At 44.7% G+C, this 27,176-nt stretch overlaps 1 protein-coding gene across 1 annotated transcript in view; it reads right to left on the bottom strand.

Moving 5' to 3' along the window:
* Positions 1 to 14,214, bottom strand: part of WDR36 (WD repeat domain 36) — a 35,730-nt gene extending 21,516 nt beyond the window's left edge. The window contains exons 1-10 of the mRNA XM_072860277.1: positions 14,049 to 14,214; positions 12,842 to 12,869; positions 9,801 to 9,901; positions 9,200 to 9,317; positions 8,178 to 8,310; positions 6,393 to 6,447; positions 5,414 to 5,546; positions 3,445 to 3,620; positions 2,744 to 2,864; positions 497 to 562 (exon numbers count right to left, since the gene is read on the bottom strand). Coding sequence (XP_072716378.1) covers positions 497 to 562; positions 2,744 to 2,864; positions 3,445 to 3,620; positions 5,414 to 5,546; positions 6,393 to 6,447; positions 8,178 to 8,310; positions 9,200 to 9,317; positions 9,801 to 9,901; positions 12,842 to 12,869; positions 14,049 to 14,195 — 1,078 coding nt within the window. The 5' untranslated portion in view covers positions 14,196 to 14,214. The remainder of the gene's footprint in view (positions 1 to 496; positions 563 to 2,743; positions 2,865 to 3,444; positions 3,621 to 5,413; positions 5,547 to 6,392; positions 6,448 to 8,177; positions 8,311 to 9,199; positions 9,318 to 9,800; positions 9,902 to 12,841; positions 12,870 to 14,048) is intronic.
* Between the last annotated feature and the right edge of the window lie 12,962 nt (positions 14,215 to 27,176).

Raw genomic sequence — 27,176 nt, 5'->3', positions numbered from 1 at the left:
ATTATTTTAGTCTTGCTGAGCCTTGCTCTCTGAACTGTACAAGAAAGTGTCCCTTAACCATGGCATTGTGTGGAAGATGTGTTTTTTAAATTAAACTCTACATTAAATCAAAGGAACTAAAGTCAAGAAATATGAATTAACTAATAATTTAGCCAATTGAATAGAACGGGAATGGGGTAAAAAGTTGTAATACACATGCTGAAATGTCAGCTACTGCTTTACACATTCTTAATACACAAATCCTGCCCAATGTTTCCCACAGTGAAATAATATATATTGCCAGGCTACAGAAATTACTTTTCTTAAGTACAAACAAACCTGAGAGTACGCTTTATATACATCAGGAAGGACTGAGTTTGCAAAACAACTGAGGTGAATAGTTTTCATACAATAGTTAAAGTGAAACTAAGGCCTACCTAATGTTTTAGCTCCTGTTTACATAAATACTTTTCAGAGCTTTTTTCACCAATATTTGTACTTTCACTGAAATACTTACCACGTCCTAAACTTTTATTGAACTTTTCATGCACTGTTGAAAAAGACTGCAATGTTCCATCTTGACCTGACAAGATATTAGCAGAAAGCAGTGAAGGGCAAAAATCAACTTTCTGTTTACTCATATGCTATCTGGTCAAGAAAAGCAGAAGATAAGAACTAAGAAACCTCAAACACCATAATAAAGTCTTTTCTAAAAATTCTGGTCCAAGAAAAAATACAGATACACTATAAGCAGCGGAACTAACAGAGCCTAATTTTCTATGGCCTATATCCCATTCCTACTACTTTGCCCCACGCAAGATCAGAATGACACCTCTTTTATGGACATCTCCATATTCAAGTCCTCTGTCCCCCCGCTCCTTTCTCCACCACAATATCTACCTGTTTCCAGCTTTCTATGATTAAAACCTGAAGTAAACTGTTACATCCTTCAAATACCTCCACAATACTTCCAAAGACTTCCCATGACCCCATATACTCCCTCACCAACTACAATATTCCTTTCTTTATCCTTTGTCTAATCAACACATGCTGTGTCTGGTTAAGGACTACACCTCGGTTAGCCAGTAAGCTAACCCAAACAAGAATGGTAAAAGCTGAGTTGTCCATCATTCCTGTAAACCAGGACACTAATGGGACTTCCCTCCTCTACCCAGTGACCAATGTTCACAGAACTGGTAGGAATTTAATGTAATTTAATAGAGGGACAGAAGGCTAAAATTTGGAACTAGCAAAGGGGTCCACTCTGTGGGGGAGACATGGACAAGGCAGAACCAGAAACTAACAGAAAATGAAACTGCACAACGCATGTAAAATTAAAGGCACTGAGATGATTTTTAAAATTCAGAAGAATCACAAAACATTTTTACTAGGCCAAACAAGTAAGGCAACAGAAAATTAGTGGAAGTGAACTTAAAGAATCTGAAAGACAATGGAACAATTACAGTATTCAAGCAACCTTTCCTTGCTGCTATGATACAGAAGTAAGGCAGGATGTATATACTGGGAACCGGGAGAAATGTTAAGCAGGATGAAAGCCAGTGATATTGGTGAAATTTATAAAGTTCATTTGTGGAGATGCCTGTTCTAAGGAAATCAGTAGCACTTGAAAGGCAACCCACAGGACTGCTACCTCATTTCTGTTGCACAAAGTTTTACCACTGGTTCAGAAAGTAATGTAGAGAGTCAGTGTCCTTACACTGCAGATACATCGTATCTCAAAGCTTGAGACCCTTTTCATTTTAGTGGTTGCCTCTGTGCCATCTCCATACGTTTCAGTACAGCTAACAGAGCCGTAAACTACACAAGCAAATGTGAGGATTTGTTAAGCAACTTTTGATTGTTACTGTGGCTCATTTGGTGTGAGCTGAATTACTGTCAAGTAACTAGTTACTTGAATCCAAGTTACTAGTTGAACAACCAGCAAGAGATTTTTAGCACAGCTGGTTCTAGCATAGGGTATTGCTGTGCCGTATTAGGTGTAACATTCATCAAAATGTAGCATCATGTTTTCAAATGTTGCTCAGGTAGACAATTTCATTACTTCAGAGTAATTAAAGAGTAGGTGAAGAGTCTCTATTATTCCATTACTGAAGTGTTCTGGGCCACAGAACAGTCTGATCTAGTACTTAATTTCCTAAGGGGTTTATTTATAATTTTTAAATATGCTCGTTTCTAAGGAAGGGTAGTCACTTACACATTTTTCCACTTTTAGATTAATATGTTGGTAACAAGTGACCTTCAGAACATGTATTACAGTCACAATTCAGCTGTAACAAATTACAAAGACACTGCAACCCATAAAGCTTGCTCAAACTAGTGGGAAAAGTGGAAAGGGCTCCTCAAGTTACTAAATGCATTACGCTGCTTATTTTTTCCCTGTCACAACAGAATTTCCCTAGTTGTTACAGGTTTTCATTTTGATCAGCTGACAGCTCCTTAGAGATAAAGAAACAATTTTTATTCACCAAACATATAAATAGGCATGACAAAAGCAGCTCCTAAGCTTTTCTGCTTGTAACTACTTTTCAGCCTACCTGCTGATATACATTCCTCTAGGGAAACTGAAACAGTTTGATACAGTAATAAATGATACTGTCTACACTAATCACTTACTATGTTTCATAAATAAACATAACACATGAAATATAATCTATTGTATTAATAAAACAAAGACACTTAGCCCTGCACGTTTTCTTTATCACAGCAGGAAATTAGACTCAAGAATAAGAATGAGAATTCATACCTGCACTAAGAATTTGCTCTCCGTTTTGCCCATGGTATCTGATTTTTGTCGGTGGTGCACTATGTCCCATTCGGCTTCTCAATACACGTCCTGTACCACCAGGTCCATCAAAAATCCACACCTGTCTCCCAAAAAAAAGCAGAAAAATGAAGCCGATAAACATTGCCCTGCCAATAATTACACCTCTTGGCAGTGGAACAGGCTTAGCTGGCAGCTGGTGCAGCAAACTTCACACATTGGCTTTCATCCTTGATCCTAAAACTCTGGAAGTTTCCATCACAGAAGCTGATTGTTTCCTGCTGTTCATTCCACTCCTCCACCGAAGGCTAATGGCATCAGAGGACATGCGGCACAAGGGACTTTTATCAACAGCAACTGTTCATGACCCAGAATATTATAAAAGTAGATCAAGATTTAAGGTAGTGCACTAGGATATGAAGTGTGGTTCTGGAAAAGTAGATCCAAAGCTTTGTTCTTCAAGGCTATCATGAAGCAATAAATAAAGCAATGACATCATGGCAGCAAATCCTTAAACTTCCTCACTACAGATCATCTGAGAGCCAGCAACTTCAGTTACTTTAGTTTTGTTGTATTTGTTTCATTTGAGAACTGCTACTTCAATCCAAACTAAACATTTACACTTTGGAGGACTATAAGAGAAAAAAAGGTAACAGCAAATAGCAGCAGCTATTGTAACTTACCCGTATAGCGTTATCAGCACCATTGGTAATAAGAAGTGGCTCTCCAGGGACAAACGACATACCAGCTATTGCTGTGGAATGGGCATCTTGCATCTGACACAGTAGTTTCTTCTCTTCTAGATCCCACAAAGCAATGTGTCCAATTGGGCTACCAGCTGCCATTACTGGGTGTCCATCTGCTCAAAAAAACCCCCAAAAGTTCAAAAGGTTTGCTTATTGACATTCAGTTCATCCTTATTGACTTCTCACATGTTAAAACTGATGCAAGAAAAGGCTACAATCACAAGAAAAAAAATATTCTCAAACTGATTCTAAACATGAGATATGTTTTAACCAAAATATTTTACTATTTCAAACAGAAAAGAAATGAAGTTCACTGATAATAAAACCATTTTTTTTTTCCTATCAGATAACAACAAATATATCTAAATCCAGCAGCCAGCACTAGAGGTTTTGCTTGAAAGCACAAGACATATTGTACCTATACCATTTTCAAAAGTTACTCTATACCCCAGATTCTTCCCCAAAGTTCAGGATATGAGAGCTACTGTATCACCACTCTAGAAGTTATCAGTCCTTTTTTTAAATCCTCTTAAGTTTTTGGCTCAACAGCTTGCAAAAATAAATTCCAAAGTTGATTACATGTTTATTCAATCATTCTAAGCAATAATTTTCACAGAATTTCTGATTTTGTTCTATTTGCTCTATCCTTTCTAGTATTAAGGAGATAAACATATCACAATAATTGCTAAAAACATACTACAAACATTCAGTAAGATTTTAAACTTATCAAGACAAAATTCCACCAAATATCCTGCATAATTGGTAACTAATCTTTTTGCTCCAAGAAAAGAAAAAGCCAGTTTCCAATTTGCAATTACACACATCATAGATAACTAAACCAGACAGGCCGAGGGTTTTCTTTTTTTGGTAAAGCTTCACAGATATGGAAATTTGCCAAGTTCATTTTAATTTAAATGAAGAGCACTTTACTGAAAGACTAAAATGAGTACATGAGTTCAAAACAACCAGGTTATATTTACACTAAATTTCCTAACAATAAAGACAGGAAGAGAGAGAAATTAGAGAATGTCTGAAAGCCACACATTCAAGCAAGCAATGGAAGTTATTTAACTTTATTAACATTTTTAGTTAAATGGCTGACACAAAAAGGCACTCTTTCCACTTCTCACAAGTCTTTCCACAAGTCTCTCCAGTAGCATTCTTCCTCAACATCATTCTATATTCTGTTAAGATTTTCAAGTTTGTCTATTCAAATGAGAGACTAGATGCAGTATCAACAGCTCTGCAGGCAGGATCAACATTAAAGTAACTAGCTTTAGTAATTAGTATATGCTCATTAGACAAAAAAAAAAGCTGTGAATATAAACAGTGTTACCTGGTAACATCCATAAAGTAGTCACCCAACTATTAACATTCTAACTGTTTTGGAGGGGGAAGACACTTCTGAGAAGTAGGTTTGGATACTAACTTACAGTGTACTGATTACTCTGCACTAACTCTGGTAACTGTGTACTGTGTTAGCTCTTGGCACATTGTAAACATAAACAGTCTTACTTTTCTTTGAAAAAGGAGTACTGTATGTCACACTTCCTGTGGACTGAGTCAGTATCCAAGAAAATGCTATAAAACAGCCAGTATGATGAAGATGCATGATCTCCCTTACTTATTGGTAACTTTTCTGGATTATCTGCAGCCTTTGAAAACTAAAACTCTCAGCCCAAATTTTCATTCTGAAATGCTTTATCAAAACTTATTTTCCCACCTTCCACTTAGTTTTAGTGATTTTATACCTATTTTCACTAAAAATGCTGTTGTGGTTTAGCCCCAGTCAGCAACTAAGTACGCCGCAGCCACTCATACTAAATCCAAAACACAGCACTATATTAGGTACTAGGAAGAAAATTAACTCTATGCCAGCCAAAACCAGGACAATGCTAAGACTTACCTGTACGAAAAGATATTGCTGTGATGGGACCCCAGTCTTGCTGAAATTTCATCAGAGTTTCATCAAACTTAATATTATGTACTATTATATGACCAGATATAAGACCGACTGCAACAACATCCACTGCTGGAGCCTGCAAGAAAAATTGAACAGCAACTGAAATGAAAAAGGAAAAGCTTGTTGCTATTCTGCTAATACCAATACATACAAGACAATGTATCTAAGCCTAGGACAAATACGAAAGAAACAAATAAGGCATCTCGCATGAGATTTATCTATATTACCTTAATGCACAACCGAACATCTGATAAATCTAAACAAGAAATGAGAGATGCAAGATTTTGTGCGTAGTCTCCATTGGATGACACAATTCTGTTTCCAGAAGCTGGAACTCCTTTGAAAAACATCTCACTTTAAGTTTTCAGTAGTTCTGGTAGACCATTATACACCCTGCCACACACCCCCAAATTTACAAGTTTTATCCAGGACAACTGCAGACCATTTTCAAAGCTGTCATCACTGCTACCAATAAGTTTTAATTAATTTTTATAGCTACAAAAATACAGCAAGTACAATTACAAAATCTTTTCTTGAATCAGCAAAATCTACATTTTATTAACCTCCAAAGCAAAATAAATTTAGCAAAAAGCTACCAGTATAATAGAAGCTACAGGATACACATACATCTTGCAAACAAACTGTTCCTGTGAATTCATTCCATCATTCAGTGAAAAAAGACTACAGATGTGATGAACACAAAACAGCTAAGACACTAAATGCAAAGAACTAGCACTAGAGGAAGGGCAGATAATAAGCCTTCAAGTCTACACCTCTTCAATGTCTAAAATGCTCAAGAAAGGGTTATTAAAATCACCGGAGAGAATACAAGTCAACTTTATTGCTGTAATTTTAAACAATTATATTTTGCCTGCTATTCTTGACCAGTTACATAAGAAAATAAGATATCAAAAATACTAACTTGTTCAAGAGTTGTGACTGCTAAGTGCCATCCTGGAAACGAGTATAAGAGTTTGCTGGAAAACAAACAAACAAAAAACATAAATCAACCAACCCCTGGGGATTTTCCACAACAAAATGGATGGTTTATATGCACTTACACAGAGAAGTTTGTCAGCTTTCTGTCCTTATAAATCAATTAAAAGGAAAAAAAACCTCTGATACTAATAAGTAAGGTTAAGAATAAAACTTACGGTTAATTTTCATTGAAAAAGTTAGCGTCATGCATTAATACCTCAAAGGTGACATAATTACATAACATGAATAAAGAGGAAGACACCTTCTATGCCACTTGCTCCCGATGTGTTTCTGTTCTGAACACACCTCTTCAGAATTCTTAACATCAACATAAAAAGCCAATTTTGGTCCAACTTCTAATAAAAACAAATCCTTCATTTGCAGAGTAACTTCCCTAAATGAAGACACTGATGCATATTACAAGCACACGCCACCTTGGTTTTTTTTCAGAAACGGTAACAGACAAAATGTGAAGCAGGACTGTTCACCAACAAAGCAGTCATGCAGTACTTCCTAAGGGTGATACTACGAAGACAGTATTTAAGAACAGACATGATTAAAAAACTATTCCATCACCACAGATTTAGGCTGTCATTCCTGAAAGACTGCTAGCAGCCATATGTTACCATCTCTCACTTTCCTTTCTTGCCAGAGACCATCAAACTTTCCCCTCAGTTCTTCCAATTTATTTTTTTGTCTAATTGTGCCCATAGCTCCCTACAAAATAATCTACGCAGGGAAGCTCCCTACAAAATAATCTACGCAGGGAACAAACAGTCAAAACCAGAAATTGCTTAACCCAGCAACATTGCTAAAAGAGCAGTAATAGTCCCATAAGTTTTTACAAAATTAAAAGAGAAACTAAGCCATCTAAGGAAGACTTTTTTGTATTGCATCTCAGATGCTGCAACAGGCATCGAAGAGACATAAGAGTACTATGTTATAAGAGCCATAAGAGACAAAAGAGACACTTACTTTTCTGTATTTTTAGGTTATTCCTATTTCCTGATTTATATAGCATATACGGCATCTCCAAAACATTAGAATATTAAACAAAAACCATTAGCAGTGATATCACTGAAAGTATACAGTAGTTTTGAGAATAAAACACTGAACTATGCAAGCTGAGTTAACACCTATTTGCAGTATGTACATTAACATGCAGGGAAGTTCATTGTGGCTGCTAACTTTCATGAGTTAGAAAAGCAGCTGATTGTGGTAAGCATGAAATACTGCCATTACGGACGGTGCTCTACCGGGACATGCTCAGAGACAACTACATGTCTACACATCTCTTATTTGAGTAGAAGGATCAAATGCTAATAATTACCTTCACACTACCTGCCAGCACCTCCTTGGTCCCACAAAAACTGAAAAATTAAGCTCAGAAGAAGGGAGGCAAAAGGCCTGAACATGCATTTACTATTATTTTAATTATTTTCATGGGAAAGCTATGTGATTCCAAAAAACAATTTAAGAAAAAGTAATTTTAAAAAAAATTCCTGAACAAACCCTGACATTTTGCAGGGAGAGTAAAAAACACACAACTTGAAAGGCATCAGTATTCAGGGAGCAGCAGCATTCTTTGTTCCTGGACACAGACCAACTGAAAACTTTTGCCAAAGGACTCAGTAAAAGCTTCCATGTTCAAAAACTACTGTACTTAAAAGTATTATTTGTTGCATATGAAGCTACTTGGAGCATGAAGTATATCCAAGTTAAGTCTTACTTGGATCTTATATTCCATAGCTGCAAGCTCCCTTGTTCACTCCCAAGAAGAATTTTATTCAAATAGGTGCTGGGATGCAGAACTGCAGAAACTGCAAAAGTGGCCTTATCAAAATCCACTTGAAGATACTCCTCTGCAAAAAAGTAAGAAACAATGTTAGTGTGGCTACCCCTACAAATCTGCAGGCTTGTCATCCCTTGGCAAATGTAAAGGCAGAACTGATGTTTACTCTCTACAAATCCCATCATCGGTGTTTCTTGCATTAAAGTTTTAGCTAATATGTAACAGGACAGGCTAAACTTGTTTACGTTATAACATCTGTTGGCTGGAAGGTATATTTTTTCCCTATAAGCCTGCCTAGCACAACAATGCTGGCAAAAGTGTAGTGATTTATATCTTTCTGAAGGATTCCTGCTCCTGCCCGAGCAAAACACCTCATCTGATTAACATGCCTTTTGTTTGTTATAGCAACTTGAAATCTCTAAAGCCTGTCTGCAGCCACTTTCAAGACCCGGCATCCAGGAGACGACATTGGTCACATCAATAAGAATGCTTTCTAAAGAAAAAAATTCAGGGCACTGAAGCAGGATTTCAAAAAGCACTTTACAATGGCATGAGAAGATGTTGACACAATCAAAAGATTATTGTAAGAATTTAGTCTTACCCAGACTGGTAAACATCAAGGAACGACAGGATTTCAGAGATGGTGCCAAAGCTGCTGTACCACAGTCTTTACCAGAAAATGGAACACTAAAATGCAATTTCCATACAAGCATACCTCTTTACACGTATATGGAACCTTACTGGGTCGCTGCATGTGGTGCAGGATCCATTAATGAAAAATTATTGCAGGATTAGGACTTCAGATTACCATTTAAGTAGCACTATCATTTAAGGATTTTTTTTCTTTTTTAAGAATAAACTACTTCTGAACATGCACATTAAAAAAACCCTTTTTTTAAAATTACTGAATTTAACAATGCTATTCTATAAAGTAGTAACAAAAATAAAGTGTCTCTCACCTTCTGACTGTATATTCCAAACAATAAGAACATTATCAACATCCACAGAGATGACATGATCACCAAAAGGCTGCAGAAGATGTATCCTTGCCTTGTGACCTTCATAGGTATGAACCACCTATAATTTCAAAATAGAAATGTCTTCAATATAAGCTGTTCAGGTAGCATATCATGTTAACGTAATACCTGAGCCCAGCTAACGTGTCAGCAACAAGTTTAAATAAAATACAGGGAAAGGCTACACAACTTTATGGGGACGATACATAATATTCTCTGATATTTAAACCTGTTGGCAAAATATTTTTAATTATTTAATTTAATTTTAATTCATTTATGTGAATGAACAATTTATTTTTTATCTTTAAGTAACTACTTAATTATTGTAATTAATACATAAAACACAGGTCAGCCATTACAGAATTAACTCTTACGTTCTCCTACTTCAAGCTTTTTATTCCTCCATCCACAGTTTTTGTTTCCCTAAGATTGAAGGTACTAAACAACTACCAAAATAGATGTTTATAGAAAATTAACTACCTTGAAAACACAAACACTACACAACTGTTTTGTACTATTAAGCAATAAGTAAACTAATAAAAACCTCTTTGTTCCTGGCAAAAGCATGGAGAATATTGTCGTATGAAGCAAATATCAACATGCGGTCTGCTGCCAAACATGTAATGTCTTGTGGCAAAGCATTACCTGTTAATCAAACAGAAGAAAAGTTCAACAAGTTTCAGATTCATAACAAAAGAGAAAGCCTGACAGTGTATTTATTTAGCATGGTGACCCACCAGGAAAGCTCTCCTGTTGAACGTTTTGTTGAATTTTTAAGAGAAATGCACACATTTCAGAGGAATGCAAATGTTACCATAAATAACATCCAACCGGTAACAACAACATAAGTAACATCAGACTGATAGATCACAAGGTGGTTCTTTTGAAAAACACTTAATAATAAATTAGTGAATTTTCACTGTAAGTAAAGGCACATGTTAGCTTCATGAGGGCTCATAAAGAAGTTATCCCAACATAACACTTCTATGGACTGTCAAGAGCTCCACAGCCCACTGGACTGGAAACAGATGATAAATCGAAGTCTCAGCATTAGCAATGCCTATGAGGTTAAGGCATTCTGCAGACCTGGAAGCTAGTGACCTGCACCCGTTTCCTGATTACAGCTAAAGGCACCAAGACTTTGCTGCTCTAAGAATACATCTCACTCCCCACCTGGTGACTGCTTCAAAAAGAGTATCTACTATTCTGATCTGCTACTTTACTAGCTCAAATGGTAAGAGTCAAAGCTTCAGACCACATTGAGAAACTGCTGGTGTTGTCCCAAATGGTAGAAAAGTGAAAAAAATATGCTAGGGAAAAATACTCTCAATCTAGGGAAATATAAAAATGCAGATCACAGTACTTAACAATTGTACAGAGAAACAACAGATCAAAAATCAGTCACTGTGGGAGTCCGTCTGTCATACAAACTTACATGATCATACATCAGCCTTCCCCACAATGTTGCTTTGTATTATAAATTATTATCAGACACAAAGAATCCTGTACGCTTTACTGTACTGCAACACAGCTTCAACGGAAAGAAGTAAACTAAGGAAATAAAAAAGGCTGCACTTTATCAGAGGTTTCATTTGTTTGAACATGTTAGACATCTTCCCTCTGAAGTGACTTAGGCCTACAATCAGGTTACAGATACCTTGGTACTCCACATGAGGAGCTGCACCCAAGTCTGCTTAGGCCAAGACAGTTTTAGGCACACCCCAACTAAAAAGTTCAGAGCATCAACCACATAACATCAATAAACCAACAACACCGCAAAGAGAGGTAAATCATTTATTTTTTCAATCACAATTTTGTATGTAAGCATCTCAATTTCTCAAAAAGCTTAAATGATTATGTCTGTAAGAAGATGTAGCCCACTGAAAAGGATTTCACAGAATATGCAATGTTTGTATGATTTTGTAGGCTGAAAACAGAAGTTACACTAATGTGTTTACAGCTGTAACTAGTCACTGCTGATCTTCTAAATCTAGTCCCAGTTGTGTGACAGTTATTTATTCTCGAGTTTATAGGTGCTCTGTTAATGAAAAATATTTTGCTTTATGAGGTCTGTGTAAAAACTTTGTGGTATACAGAAGTTAAAAACCTACTTTTCAAGACTGCGTGCATCTCACTGAATCCTCTAAAAGTTGGCTGGAAGGGACCTTTGGAAATCATCTAGTTCAACCTCCCACCCAACTCCTCCCAAAGTTGTATTATCACCAGTATTAGATTGGGTTAACTGCAGCTATGCCCAGCTGAGTCTTGAAAACTTCTGGGGAAGGAGATCGCTCAAGCTCTACACTGTATTACAGTTCCCTGTTAGTCAGAGCCATTTTTCCTAACCTCCACTGTGACCCTCTCAAGCTGCAATCTGTGGCTGTTGCCCCTTGTTACTCTGTCTACCACTACCACCACAAATTCAGCTCTGCCATCCAGCTCTGCCAGCTCTGCCAACAGGCTGCCTCTAGGTCGCCCCATCTTCTTCCCTTTGCAAGACTAAACAAATCCAGTTACTTCAACGTCTCTTCTCATACTGTGTGCTGTAGGCCCCTGAGACTGCCCAGTTCCTCAGCATCGTTCCTGAAAGAGAAAGGGGAGCAGTGCAGGAGGGAAAACCACACTAACTGGGTGTCGCAGTCCAGGTATGGCCTCACCAGCATGAAGTATAGGAGAATAACAGCTTTCCCTGATCTGCTGGCCACGTTCCTAACGCGGTACACAGTACAGCTTGTCTTATTCACAGTTACTGCGTTGTTGGTCCACGTCCAACCTGGCACCAGCACAACCCCAGTGCCTTTTCAGCAGGATGCCACGCAGCCAGTCAGTTCCTGGCTTGTTCTGTCCCAGGTGCAGAATTCTGCATTTGCCCTCACTGAACTTGGCGAGGTTTCTGTTGGCCCAGGCCTAGCGTTTTGCAACACCTCCCCGGACTGAGGCTCTGCCATTCTGCTTGTCAGCTACTCCTCCTAACATAGTATCGTCTGCAAATTTTTACTAAGAGTGCACACTACCTCATCACCCGGGCTGTTGAAGGTGCTGAACAACATAGGCCCTGCTGTTGACACCTAGGGTGCTACGCCTTGTTACCAACTGCCAACTGGACATCAAGCCATCGATTCATATCCTTTGTATCCAGCAGTCCAGCCAATTTTTAACACTCCCTAAAGACTTTTACTCCCATCCACACCTGTTCTGTTCCTGTAATTATTTTCCTCCTGTAACACAGGCTTCTAGCAACCACAAAAACAACAAAAAAAGGGATCTGGAATTAACAGCTTTATTCACTGCTCACTCCTTAAGGCCTAGGGGTGTTCTTGGAAGAGCAAGATGACAAGAATAGGAGGTTCACAAGGTATATCCCTAAGAGAACTAAGTTACAGTTGCAACAGCAGTCTTATTTTGCAAATTGATATCCCATATTTCTGAGACTCCTTTCAACATATTTCAGTGTAAATATTAGTACACACAATTAATCTTCCATTTTCGAGTTGAGAATCAAGTGCAGATGTCAGATGTGTTAAAAAAAAACCAAACAAAACCAAACCAACAAAACCCAGGAATGAACAATCAGTGCATACTTACTCACAGCAACAATACCAAGCTTCTTCACCTGCAGTGAAAATGTTAAAAAGACATTTTTAGTGATTGGTTGTAATGAATTTGCTATAAACAGAAATTCAAAATTCTAGGAACGAACATAGATAAGATAGGGAATTTGCATGCTTCACAAGACAGAAAAATTATTCCTCTTAGTTTACAACAGTATCTACAGAAAAACCCACAGATAGCAGGTCAAAAGGAATGGGACACTATATTTGCCAAAAGACAACCATCCAGTAACAGTAGGTTGTGCTTCCTGATATACTTTAATGCACAGGAAACTAAGCACATGTTTAGACACCTTGCAGAGCTTGGGCAAATTTGTTTTCCCATCATCTCTGCTTCTACTTTATTTCCACTACAACCACATTATGTTATTATCTCTATTCACATAGAATTTGCTTCAGTTAGTTATCTTTGCTCAGTGATGATCACTATTATTTTAGTTCAAAGTTGGTGGAGAAGATTGACAGGAGTGAACACTAACAGACTACCATAAAGGCACAGGAAGATCTATGCTGTCTGCTCTCCGTTCACTGTACTCGATTCAGTTCTGTTTTGTTACTGTTTCTATACACTGAAAATGCTTTTGTCGTACAGCAAGAACGGAGTCAATATCACAGCCTTTCATCTTGGAGAACTGAATTATGCCCATCTGTTTCCGAACAGGAGAAATTTTAATACGATCTAATGAATTGCCCCCCAAAATTGGAGCCTTCGAACGCTAAACCGCTGCTATCCAAACTGCAGCTTTGGTTTATCCAGCAATGAAGGAAAAGCTTCAACATCTGAGCGCTCCTCTGCCCGATGGACGGGCTGTGCTGCACTCCCCAGAGCACACAGAAACCCGCCAGGGCTGCCCACACGGCTAAACAAGCCTTCTGGCCTGCTTAACCAGCAGCCTCCCTTCATCCCAGCCGACGAGCAGCCCCGCTTGCCGCCGAGGCCTGCTACCGGGGCGCCGCGGCCCTCCGCACACGCTCCCGCCTCATGATAGCGAGGCCGGCGTGGGGGGAAGGCAGGGAAGGCAAGAGGCGGCGGCCCGGCCCTGCCCCGCGCCCGGACGGGTCGCCCCGTGCGGCCCCGGCCTCCCCAAGGCCCAACGCCGGCCAGCGGCGAGGCGGCCCGGCCGCCCTGCGGGGGAAGGAGGCCGGGGAAAGGAGAGGGGGCCCGGGGACCGCGTACTCACGTTGTAGGTGTGGACGCTGCGCCCGACGGCGGTGGCCAGGTAGAACTCGCGGTGGCGGCCGTGGTAGCGCAGGACGTGCGGGACGTGGCCGCTGAAACGGCCGAGCACGCGGAAGCCGGCGAACAGCCCGCCGCCCTCACGCGCCATTGCTGCCGCACGCGCCCGCCGTCCGCCCGCAGGAAGCGTCCCCCCTCCCGCTTCCGGCCAGCCCGCCCGGCACTCCCCCCGGCGTGCGCCGCCGAAAGCGGTCCCCGCGGCGGCCCCAGTTCCGCTAGCGGGGCGGCGCTGCCCGGCGGCACCGCGCTGCGCTGGCGGGGACGCTGCCCCGCAGCCCCGCGCCGGACGCGGGTTTGCCCGGCGAGGCGCGGAGGGGAGCGTCAGCGCCGCCAACCCCGCCGGCTCGGCGTCAGGCAGCCCCCCGCCCCGAGGGCCCCGCGGTGGCCGCCAGGGCACGCAGAGGACTGCCACCCGCCGGCGCCTCTACAAATACTGCCCACAGCCACGACTGCTCGTTTCTTCCTTTTATTCTTCTTTTCCCCCCTTCCCCTCACAAAGCACCGGGCCCGGCTCAGGCTCTGGGTGCGGGGCAGCCCCGCCGCAGAGGCGCGCAGCGAGGCGGCACAGCGCTCGGTGACCGGCCGCCGGCGGCGCGTCCCGGCGGGGCCGCAGGGCGCCTCGGCCACCCGCGCGAACGACCTCTGTACTGCCGAAGGTGTTTGGTTTTTTTTCTTCTTTTAATAAATTATATTAAAAAAACCCAACAACCCGCAGATTTCGTTGCGATGACTGCACGGCGGACAATAAATACTCAGCAAAGTCCGGAGGAGGGGGAAAAATGAAATGCCACCCCCCAAAAGCCACCTATCCCAAATTCATGTAGCTCCTCCACACCGCCATCAGCTCCCGGGCCTTGCTCTCGTCGCACGGGCCTCGCCTCGCGTTCCCGGCGGCAGCGCCCTGCCACCGCACACGCGTTAGCCTCCCGCCGCCGCCCGCGGCGGGGCTGCCGGCGCTGCCCCCGCGCCTCCCCGCAGCAGGGCTGCCCCGCCCCCGCCCCCGCCCCCGCCCCGGCCCCGCACCCACCTGTGGCGGCCGGTAGCCGGGGCAGTGCCGCCGCACGACGGAGAGCGTGCTTCGCCACAGCGGCGGCCGCTGGCCGCAGCCCCGCGCCCTCTCCAGGACGCACTCCAGCAGCCGGCCCGCCCGCTCCGCCCGCCGGGAGCCCTGCGGGCAGACGGCCGGTCACGACCCCGGCCCCGCCGGAGCCGTCAGCCCTCAACCCCCTTTCCCTTCTACGCCTCCCCGCGCATCCTGAAAAAAAGGCTGCCCACCCACCCCTCTCCCCCTCGCTCCCCACCCCGCCCTCTCCCCGCTCTTCCCCTTTTCCCCTTCCCCCGTTTTTTCCCTTCTCCCCTTTTCCTCTCATTCCCCCTTCTCCCACTTTCCCTCTTTCCACCCTTTCCCCCTTTCTTCCCCCCTCCCTTCCACCCCGCCTTTTTTCTTTTTTTTTTTTTTTTTCTTTTTGCATGGAAAGGGAATGCCACCTAGCCGCCGGGGGATGCGCGCACCCGGGCGAACCTCGGACTCCTGCGGGCCCGCCGGCAGGGAGGGCGCGTCCTCGCAGGTGTGAAAATCGAGTTGTAGCTCCTGGAGGGAAACAACAACAGGGGACGCCCGTTAAAGCCACGGCCCCTGGCGTCGCCGTCGCCGGCTGCCAGCCCGCCTCGGACACCCCGTTACAGACGTCCCCACCGCCCCGGCGCGCCGCCGCCCCCCCCCCGGGCCGCGCAGGGTGCGGACGGCTGCGGGAGTCGGGCGGCGGCGGCGCGGGGCAGCCGGTGCTTGCTGCGCGGGGCTGCTCCGCCCGAGGCAGCGGCCGGGCTGCCCGCAGGCTGCGCCGCCCTAAAGCCGCCGCCTGATCTTTCCGCTAAGCGCCGGCTGCGCGTGTGAACCATCCGCGTCGCTTCTAGATCACCTTTGCAACCGTGACACCATCTTCAGGGTCGGTGAAGCATTACACAAGCGACTTTCTGTCCTACGGCTCTGCAAGGCGCCGGGAAGAGTCGGGTAGCGCTCTGGCAGCAGCCGCCCGGGCTCCTGCTCTCCGTCCCTGCCAGTCCCAGCTTCAGCGAAGCACATTTTAGGAAGGTCGCCGGAGGAGAGTAGGAGATAACTTCCCCGTCCTGTTTCACAGGCACCGGTTTACTAAACTAGCCAACTCCCGGCTTGCTAATCGAGATTTTCAGAAAGTAGCTGCCGGCGGTCAAGGGTAAAATCGTGGAGGCAGTGCCGTCCCGACAGTTTCCCTCCGATGCCACCAGAGAAACCACCAACCTCTTTTTTAAAGGCCATGTCTGGATCCAAAACGTTTAGGAGATCCTCTTGTATCTCGTCGTGGTGACAGAGGCTGAAATTGTAGGTGGATCCCCGCAGTAAGTCGGCGATCTGAAGAAAGATGATCAAGCCACAAAAGACTGTGTAAGAAAAAGCCAAAGGTTAATTCTCCTGCACCGCTACATGACCCGACAAGGCACGGAGGACAGATCTGAAGAGAGGTATGCCGGTGCTTCGGGAGCACTAGAAAAAAGGGTTGGTTACCCTTGTGGTTATCCATGGTGTCTTTACACGTTGTTTTTCTCCTTCTGATCGTTGCTGGCTTCATATATGTACCTGTACGCCTACGGAAATGAAGGTTTCCAATTCCATAACCGGGGCTCATTTGGACGTCTCATGTACCTCTTTCCAGAACTGTAAATAACAATTATTCAGAGTTGAAGTTGTGTCACCGATTCGAAAAGAAAACCGGCATAATGAATAATAATCAAACCCCAAACAAAAGAAACCAAACAACTCCGCAACAGCCAATCCTGCATGAAACAAGTGTGAACAGCCCTCCCCATTACCCCCACCTTCAGCGAGGACTGTTGCAGTAACACGCGGTTTTCTCTCAAAGGCGAGGCAAAACGCCCCAGGGCACCTGCAGTTCGGCTGCCCAGGGGCGGACGCCCATGCCCTCCATACCGAGGTCTCAGGGACATCTCCAGTGCACCGTTGTAACACGTGAGCGCGGGAGCGGCCACCCGGGCCGCCTACAGCTTTTTGTCTCTCGAAAGTGAACATTTTACCTTACAAATCGCTTTCCCCGGGGAGCCCCTTCGCCCGCGCAAGCTGCGGGGAGTGCAGCTGACGGGCATTTGCTCTGCCGTGGTGACAACCCAGCTGACAGAGCAGCCGGCTGCCCCGGGCACTGGGGACCGGGATGCCCGGGACGTCGGGGGCCAGGCTGCCCCGGGCACTGGGGACCGGGATGCCCGGGACGTCGGGGGCCAGGCTGCCCCGGGCACTGGCGACCGGGATGCCCGGGACGTCGGGGGCCAGGCTGCCCCGGGCACTGGCGACCGGGATGCCCGGGACGTCGGGGGCCAGGCTGCCCCGGGCACTGGCGACCGGGATGCCCGGGGTGCCGGGGGAGGCTGGCGAGAGGAGGCATGGCCCCGCTGCCTCCCTCGGCCCGCGAAGCCCCCGGAGCCCTTTCTCCGAGGGCGGCCGGCACCGACGCCTCCGCTAGGGTCCCCACCAGGTATTCCCTGGTCCCGCGAAAGCGGTTCGCGGCAAGTGCCCCGGGAGCCGCTGCGGAAGCCCCGGCCGGGACGGCGCGGGCCCCGGGCCGCGGCGGGGCTGGAGCGCGGGGTTCGCACTGCAGAGCCGCGCCGCGCCGACCCCAGCCCAGCCCAGCCCAGCCGAGCCCCACGTAGCCGCGCCTCCCGTCCCGCCGCGGGCACGGCCGCGGAGGCTTTAAGCCCAGCCTCAGCTCAGTTTCAGAGAAAGTTCGTGTTCGTTTTCGGGGAATGCTTCTCCGGCATGAGTCATGAGGGAAACCCAGGACTGCCACCGCCGCGGGAGAAAGGGCTTTTTTGGCCAGCTGAGCTGGGGACGAGCCAAAGCAGATTAGTCAACAGTGCGTGCCTGTCCGCTTGAGTGGGTTTCCCCCCCGCCCCCTCCTGGAACTCTCCCTTCCCTCTTACTTTCTTCCCGTCCTTCATCTCGCAGCCTCGCCTGCCGCCCTGCCGGGGGCTCGGAGCGGGGCGGCGGGAGGCGCCCGGCCCCGGCCCCGGCCCCGGCCCGTCCCAGCCCGCAGCGGAGAGGCGCGGAGCGGGGCGCGGCGCTTCTCGGGCTTCGGCGCTGAGGGGTCCCAGCCGCTGGTTCAGAGTGTGGCGTCAGCCCTGTGGCTCTGTGTATGTGCGTCTGTGTTTATAAATCTAATTCTAGTCAAAACCGACGCTTTAAAATCGATGCCTTAAAAGCTATTGCACTAATTGAGATGCAGTTGCAGAGCAGGTGAACTGAACAGTTGCACTGAACTTTAGCCGAGCTCGGGTAGCCCTTAGCACTGGAGAGTTCTTATCGGGGTGCTTCCCTTGATCACTCTCACAGTGTTGCCAAACAAACCAACAAAACCCAGTTTCCTAAAGGATGTCTTGTTCTCATATGCCAGAAGCTGTTGGGGTTTTCTTAACTTGCAAAGTCGTGTGCCTTCATCTTTCTCCGGGGCTTTTTGTTTGAAGTTGCTAACGGGCTTCATAAAACTTAGTAAGTTAATAAAAATACAGTTATTCTAAATAGCTTTGTGTTTCTTGTTTTACAGCTGCATAAGCAAAGGTGCGTCCTAGCATAAAGGGAGTCACTTTAGGTGAGTTTTTTGTACTCCTGAAAACCAGCAGCATAACCAACGAAAAGCCTCTTCCTGCCATGAATTCGGTGTAATATTGACATAAGAAAGGCATTCAGGACCAGGAACATGTTATTTTTTACTTTCCATTGTTAATTTGTCTTTACTGAAAGGGACACAACAACCCTGTGAATAGTTAAATAAAGGTGTTTATTTGTCCTTACTAAACAGGACATAGTAATTCTGTGTATAGGTAAAGGGTACCACTTGTGTTAATGCAAATAACACTCGGTTGAAATTCTTTTCCATCACTGTTAATATGCACATGCCTTTATTTCCAAAGTTGTGTCTCTGAAGTTAGCAGTAGAACAAAGTTGCAGCAGATATTAGCAATATAATTAGATCAGCAAATGAAAAATGTGGTTTTTAAAGGAAGCAGAAATGTATTTGGCTATAAAAGAAATGTGACATTCAAAACATGCTTGTTAGTTCAAATGAAATATTATTAAGAAAAAGGGAATTCACTTACTTTTTCTTTAATCACTTTTTTGTATGTGAAAAGTTCTGTTAATAAATAGTATCTGTCAACAACTTTGCTAGTCTCTAACTTCCACACAACAGTAATCTCAGAAATGGCAAATTATGGTGAATATATTTTAAAGTTTGTTTTCTATTTTAACTTCTTCAGAGACACAGGTTCAATTACTGACATATGTACCAGAGAGGTGGGAGGGTGGAGGGAAAGAGGAATTTAGAAAAATCTGTCCATTTTTATAACTATAGCAATTAAAAACTTTTAACTTTTACTTGCTCCAGCCATAAGAATGCTGAGGCCTCACTTCTGACAGCAGCTTTTGGCTTGAGGAGTTGTCCAAAGCTGAGGGATTTGGAAGTGGTTTCCATTAAGAGAAATAACTCGTGACAAGAGGCATTCTTCTGATGGAGCTTTATACTTATAGCACATCTACTTTCTTCCCTAATCCCTGCTGCCTTGTTGCCTTGAAGACCTCACATTTGTGACTGTGCCTGGGCAGCAGAAAGATGGGATTGAGAAATAGCTGTTGCTATTTTGTTGCAGGTCGAGACGGTATCTGTGTGGGTGGGACTGCTGCCAGCCCTCACCGGGAGAGGAAGAGTTCGAAGCCAACAAGAAGTCACTGACTTTGGTAGATATTTCTGATCAATATTATTATATTACTGGCATTAAAATTTGTCAGTTTGACTTGTATTTGCTGAGCCAATTTTTGATTGTTAGATCTTGGTACATGTAGCTGAAAGGCAAAACTTATGCTTTTTTTTTTTTTTGTACACATGAGCAATATATTTCTTCCTAAAATACCTCACTGCTACGGAAATGCTGTCATATCCAGGATGTTTAACATAATTATACTTTGGATATGTAGGATATGGGAATTTCTTAAATTACGAAATCATGTACTTGGAAAGGAGAGGTGGGGGGAGACGGTGATTACCCAAGGGGAGCTGGGGAGGTGGGAAGGAAGGGGGTCGGTGGTTGAGGACATGCATGGTGTATGTCACAGCCCCAGTGCCCAGGACAGCCTGAGGTGAGGCAGATGCACACAGCCTGTCTGTGACCTGCCCGCCCTTCCCAAGCAGCCACACGGGCAGGAGAGGCTCCATCTGCCTGGGCAAGCACTGCTCAGGTTTCCATTTTCATGGATCAGGCTGCAGCTGAAGAGTTCCCTGCTGGCCCTTCCACAGGTGCAGAAGGCACTGCACACTTCTCTGGTGCCCAGCAATGTCTAATGGCTGGTGACAGCACCCAGCCAGCTAGCCAAAAATGCCCTGCCTGTAGCAGCTTGGGTGTGTGAACGTCACCATCAAGAAACCTGCAGTTAAGCAAAGATGAAGAGGACGTTAGAGATACACTTCATGCACAGAGCATGGGGATGAAAGCTCAATGGCCTCACATTTTTTCATATGTTTTTGTTAAAAGTTTTATTTCAGAAAATTATGTAAAATTTTTTTTGAAGTATCATAATTTCCCATTCAAAGTGTTGGCCACATTTTTTTCCACATTCCCATCTGATACCTGGACCCTGCTCTTTCTGGTCCCAGACACACAAGCTTAGCTGGTTGTCCCTACGTATGTTTAGGAGCTTACCTTCTCGAACAGCATCAGCAGCTGACTGCTGATGATGACCTCCACATGCCACTTGGAAGAGGTGTGTGTATACCCGTCAGGAGCACCTGAGGTTGGCTGGTGGCTGGCAACCAACAAAACAGCTCTGAGAGAGTGTAGCAGCTGTTGCCTTTGGCACTCCTCAGCTTCCCCCAGGGATCAAAAGACATGTCAGCAAAATACAGGAGTATGTTGCGTTATTGGAAAAAAAATCTAACCTTTTTGATCTAGTAAGGCCATGGTGATGGTATTTATTTGGGTAGCTGCCAATTAGACCATCATCACACCAGAAGGACTCAGGTATGTGGGTCCTGAGATGAATACAGAATACCTTTCTCCCAAACCTCCCAATGCTGGTGACTTCTACATGGCACATAGAAAACCCCAGATTTGAACACCAAGGCATCTAAGTCCTACAACATCAACAGCTGGCACAGCCTTTATTTTAAGAACTTCTTACAGATCTATAACATTATTCTCAGGACTATTTGTTTCTAAAATTGGCTTCCTGGCTCTTTAGGAAAGCTAACACCCATCAGGAAGAGAAGCTTCAGCACCAGATGCCAGACTGATGGCCACTTTGCTTTGGCAGGATCCAGACTCTCCGCTGAGGTTCTTTCCATCCAGGTTGACTAATCACAGCAGTAGGGATCTGTTATTCTCTGTGCAGGTCAGTTGCTAGGAGGAAGAAAATATACATTCCCAGGAGGAGTGACACTGATTCATTGCCAGAAGAAGACTGCAAAGATTCAGCACACTTGCGCTTAATATTAAGGCCCTTAAGAGACTGCGGTCTGTGGGTTAAACACATTTGTCCCTACTGGCCTACCCACTGCCATCCCCTGAACTCCTGCCATCTCCATTTCATCTGTCCAAGCATCTTCTGCCTCCACATTTCCAATGTCAGCCTCTGAGTCTTTTACCCTTCTATTCTTATCCAGTCCCACCATTTTCCAAGTCCACCCTTAAATGCTTATTTTTAAGCTTTTACCTTTCCTAGGTAGAGAAGAGTCTACCTGCTGTCAAACTCCTCCCTTGCTTCCTCCTACTCCTCATCTTTTGACATCCCATGAGAAGTTATAAACAAATGTCTTAAGACGTCAGTTGCATCTACTCTGGTTCACAAATGCTAAAATACCAGAATTGTAACCATGTCATGATTTTGAGGATTCTCAGCTCATCTGAGTTAAGGCTGTTCAGATACTGTGACAGGTACGCTCGCCACCCGCCACCCCCCCCCATAAAGCTCGGGGCTTTTGGCATGTCGACCACCGGCTTTTCACGCCTCATTTTCGCGCCTTTTGTGCTCTTCCGTGCCCCCAGGCACGCACACACCTCGGCAGGGGGAGCGGGAGAAGCAAGACCCCTTGGTCACCGGACGAGGTCCACAGCCAGTGAGGTGCCTTGGCTCGGAGAAGCTTCTAGATCATGACCAATTCTGACCACAGCTCAGATCCGACCCAGGGTATAAATGGGGCACCGTCGGAGACTGCCTTTGAGTGGTCTTCTTGGAGCAGTGGGGCTGTGTTTGGGACCTTTCCCCTCAGGTTGGGACACTACCTGAGGAAACTTCCCGGGACCGAGTGTCCTCACCTCCTGTGGTGAGTGATTTCTTCTGGAAATACATCCTTGAGTGAGCCCTCACACCTCCCCTCCCCCAGGGTGACCGATTGTATTTTCTGGGTGCCCACGAGGGAGAGAGAGTTTCCCCCTCTGTGAGTGAGCGTGTGTGCGCACTTGGGATCATCGTTCTTCTGTGCGTTGATGTGTAGTAACAATACCCTGACTGACACCTCAAACCTGTTACGTGTTAAATGTTATCAGGGTGTTGGCTGATTTTGGTTCACCCTGTTTCTCACTCTCTGTTTCTCTCCCTGTTCTTTTGGTTTCTGTTGTGTGGTTTTGGCTGTTTTGTGAAATAAAGTTGTTGGAGCTTGTCCCTTGTTTGAGTTAGTTTCAGTGTACCGCTGTGACAGATACTTTAGTCTTGCGTGTTCATACTTTATTAACATGTTTAACTTTCTTTGAAGTGTAGCTTGCATTTCCTGCGTTAATAAATAGTCATTACAACAGTGCTGCCATCTTTTTTACCCCTTTCTTTCAGTAGTACTCCAGTTTAACTCTGCTATTCTTCTCTCTCAAGTTTAAAACACTTACACTGTAACTTACTGTCCTATGATTTGAAATGTAGCATTGAAGAAGAAACTGAAAAGAAGCATATGGAAGTACTTCAATCAAGTCCAGTGTGCATGCAAAATCTGAACAAATGGAAGACATCACTTCAAACTGACGACAAAATAACTCTCAGCATGCTGCTGGAGTATAATGAACCTGCCTTGCATCAGAATTGGATATCCACTGGCGGTCATTACAACTGCATATGCCTGACCATATGAGAAACATTTTTTAAACCATCAAAGCAGGGTTAGGAAACTCAACTGACCTTTTACTCCTCAATAATTTTTCCTTCAAACTCTAACTTTGAAGCCACCACATGTAGCTAAGTCAGTCAAAGGTTTTCCAGCTAGCAAAGATTAGGAAACATCAGTTCCCTACTTTTGAAATATTTCACCAAATATCTGGGGTTTGTCTCATCCAGGAATTATTTCAGTAGAAACCCAGTTGGATTACTAGTGTGGTTTGTCAAGGGAGAAACCCTGAGGCCCTTATTCAGCAAGGTCAATTAAAAACTCTGAATTCTTGAGAAAGTCAGTCTTACCGCTGTTGAAAGCAGTGAAACTGAAAGGATATCCTTGTCCTTGATCAGTCAACAGATCCACAACTTCTGGAGAAGCTGAAGAATGATATGTATCCAACTGGAAACATTGATTGCTAAATAACATTTTATTTTTCTGATACACAACTGATAATCTTTAAAACAAACCAGTAGCCTGTTCCTTCTATATTTGCTCTTCCATGCACTTTGTTGCTTACTTTAACTTTAGGTAATGATGATTTTATAAAATGTTTCTGAACATTTTGGTTGCACACTGTTTAACAGGAATGTAATCAGACAAACACTGCTATGAATTTGACATTATTGGTGTAATTAAAGGGTACTGTAAAGAAAAAGATAGATTTGTAAGATTTTTTCTCACAGGTATTAGTAAAGTAAATGATTTAAATCACACGTGACTGAATGAGAAGATAAGCTCTAAATTAAGCAGTAATAATACTGAGATATCACATTCACTATAGGGAGCAACATAACCTTAGTATTACAAACAGCTTGCTACAAAACAGTTTCTTATCTTGCCATTCCTGACTGAAGCACAGTGTTGACAAGCTTGTGCATTTGTGGTGACTTGGTAAAAATTTGGAGCAGGTCTAGCCAGTACTGGAAGGTTCACCTCAAAACGGGATTAAGTTGTTGTATTTCTGGGGCTGCAGAAATGATCAGAATTAGTCTTCTTCATAATCCCCTGATCCGTTTTGAACCCAACTACAATATGCTTTACTTTTTATTAAAGGAACCTGGCATTTAACTGAATTTTCCCTCCCCCTACTCTCAAAAAGAGCAATGTGCCAGAAATCTGCTCTATGTAAATAATGCTGAGTTATATTTTGCCAGGAAAGATTGCCAAGTAGAGTAACAGATAGATGTAGTACAGCCTCAGGGAAGGCAAATGGAAATTCCTGCTGACTAGAACCAAGAGGATGTCTAACTCTCACTTTACTCCTGGTTTAAAGTACCTTCACTCAGAACAGCAATCCTCAATGCTGATGCTCAGCTGTTGCATATCCCAGGGATACTCACTCCCTATAGGAAGCCCTCTACTGAGACGTCTTCCTTAATAACATCCCAAATAATGTCAAGGACTCCTTGCAACTCATAGCCTTGGATTTGCATCTGACCCATGGTCTCAAGACAGCCCAGGGAAGCTACAGCACATGGCAGCACCTTACAGGACACAGTTCTGGACTGCCCTACTTGTCAGCCTGAGAGAGTTGGAGGAGTATCTGCACTGAAAGCACAGCAGTTTGTTTATTTGTTCCTGCGTTCACGGCTCCCTCCCTCCCTTGCCAGCCCAACAGTAGAGAGAGGCAGGCTCCCTGTCCCACACCTGGGGAGGGCAGCAGCATTTCCCACCCACCCCTGGAGCCCAGAGCAGCCATGCGAGGAGCTGCTGCCTCCCTTCTGGAGGTGGCGGCTTCTTTGGCACTGCTTCTGGGGGGACTGGAGCCTGGAAATGGAGCTTTTGCCTCCTGCCAGAACCACCCCCCTCCTGCTGGTACTTCCTTTTCTAGCTGGCCTGGTAGCATGCTTCAAGGTACGTCTATCCCAAAAGCCACCGGAGTATTACATTGGATAAGGTAACCTGTAGCTTGTGTGAGGCTAACAAAGCTGGAACCCAGTTAAAATGCATATTTCACCTTATTCACATACTACGTCCTGTTTGAAGTTTGACATCCCTCCCGATCCCTGGGAACGCACCACGTCTCTGCGCAGTCCCTGCCTGCCGGGGCCAAGATACTCCCTGTGCCCCAGCCCAGGTGCAGGCTGCCACGCCTTCTCTCAGCCCTGCTGCTACCCCTGCTTGCTCTTTCCAAAAGTCTGCTTTCAGATAACCCAGATGTCTCCCATCTCTCTGTCTTTAACTTTCCTCTTACTGTTCTGCTCATGCCACCTGTTAGTACAAGCCAGGTTGGGTGCAGCGCAGAGAGTAAGGGGATGCTGTGGCTTCTGCACCCATTCCCAAACGGGAAGCACCAGTTCAGACCTGCTGCTGGTGTGGGTCGGTTGCAGTCGTGGCTTAACTTGAGTAAAATGTTTCCCACATGTGTTCTGTGTGATTAGGAAACATAGCGTGTGGTAGAAGCATCAAAACAGAGCTTGCACCCAAGACAAGTTTAATTTGGCAGATGGGGTGAACCCTGAGCTCAGGCAAAGAAGAGCTCAGGTCTCTGCATAGTCGTGACAGCTGCAGGGCAGAGGTGCCCTGCATTTAAAGCAGGGTGTGAAGTAAGCGGGATGGTCAAGAAAATGAGACTTTGAATTTAGATCTGTGCAGTGCTAGGGAGAAGGTTCTTCCCTGCAGAGAGACAGAAGCCTCATCCCTGGGGACCCACGGGAAGCACGGTGGGCCATGCGGCAGCATGGTGCCGACTGACTGCATGCAGCCTGACGGGTGGCCACGTAACAAAAACACCCATGTGATGTACTGCTGAGTAAACTTGCATCCTCCGCTGTCACAGCGAGGGGGCTGTTTCGCTCAAAGTAAGCAGAAAAGAGGGAGGTTGTAGGTAGAGGAAAGGGAAATCATGGGGATTTTTTCTGTCTCCTTCCCTGTGGCACAGGAGATGCAGGATGCCTTACTGGGAATTGCCCTTGGACGGTAGGGCCCCGACACCCAAGGAATTAAAAGCAAATATTTGCTTGACTGCAGCTGCTCTGTGGCAGCTCATAAGCAGCGGGGACTAAGAGGAAACTGGGAGCCAGACCCGGCTGCAGATGGGAGTGGGGTCTGGTAGGTTAAACTAAACTAGGGGACATTGTTCTTACAGCCTAGATGAGCAGGTTCAAAAAGTTTCCTGCTGGGAAATGCCTGCTTAGTCATGCAAATGTATCTCTGTTTAATGTCTCTTGATGAAAATTATGAGCAGCTGGAGCCACCTCACTTTGGCATTTTAAAGTTATAACTATTCGTAAGTTGGCAACGAATATCTTAATCACAGTTTTAAGGGCTGTTCCGAAAAGAATGTAAAGCCCTCTGGCATTGACATTTGTGTAAAACCAGCCATTTCAGTGGCTCATGAGTTGAAAGATTGAGCCAACCTTTTTCCTGATCTTGTGGGTCTTGATTCACTGTGTGTTATGCAGAGTGAAATAAATCAAAGCTGCTGCTTTCAACTCCAGCATTGTTTTAAGAGGGCCGCACTCTAATTTTCCACTTGTGGGAAGAAGATGGAGAAACAGCAAAGCCATGGTTTATGGAACTGGAAGGGACCCTGCTGTCTGAGACTCCACACTAAGCAGGTAGTTCACATGCTGTGTGCCAGCCTTCAGTATGTGCCACACAAGCATTCACACAAGAATAGCTCGGTCAGAGATTGATTGGCAGCAGGTCTTTTGCTTTTCCTATTAAAAAAAAGAGTGAATAAAAAGAAAAAAAGAAAAAAACAGAAACTGAAATTTGCCCTGATCCTGTTATATTCTGTATGCACACATGGTCTTAAAATAGAGAGCTACTGAAAAACAGGAAGAAATATTTGTGACAATAGTCTTTGGAAAGATTAATGCAAAGTTTAGCATCATGTTGTATGGGGTGAAATAGCACAAAGGAAACATTAATAAATAGAAGTACAGCATATAGAT

The sequence above is a fragment of the Ciconia boyciana genome, chromosome 4, assembly GCF_034638445.1.
Source record: "Ciconia boyciana chromosome 4, ASM3463844v1, whole genome shotgun sequence".
NCBI classification, from domain to species: Eukaryota; Metazoa; Chordata; class Aves; order Ciconiiformes; family Ciconiidae; genus Ciconia; species Ciconia boyciana.
The sequence above is the reverse complement of the archived record's forward strand: the minus strand, read 5'-3'. Positions and strand labels throughout refer to the sequence as shown.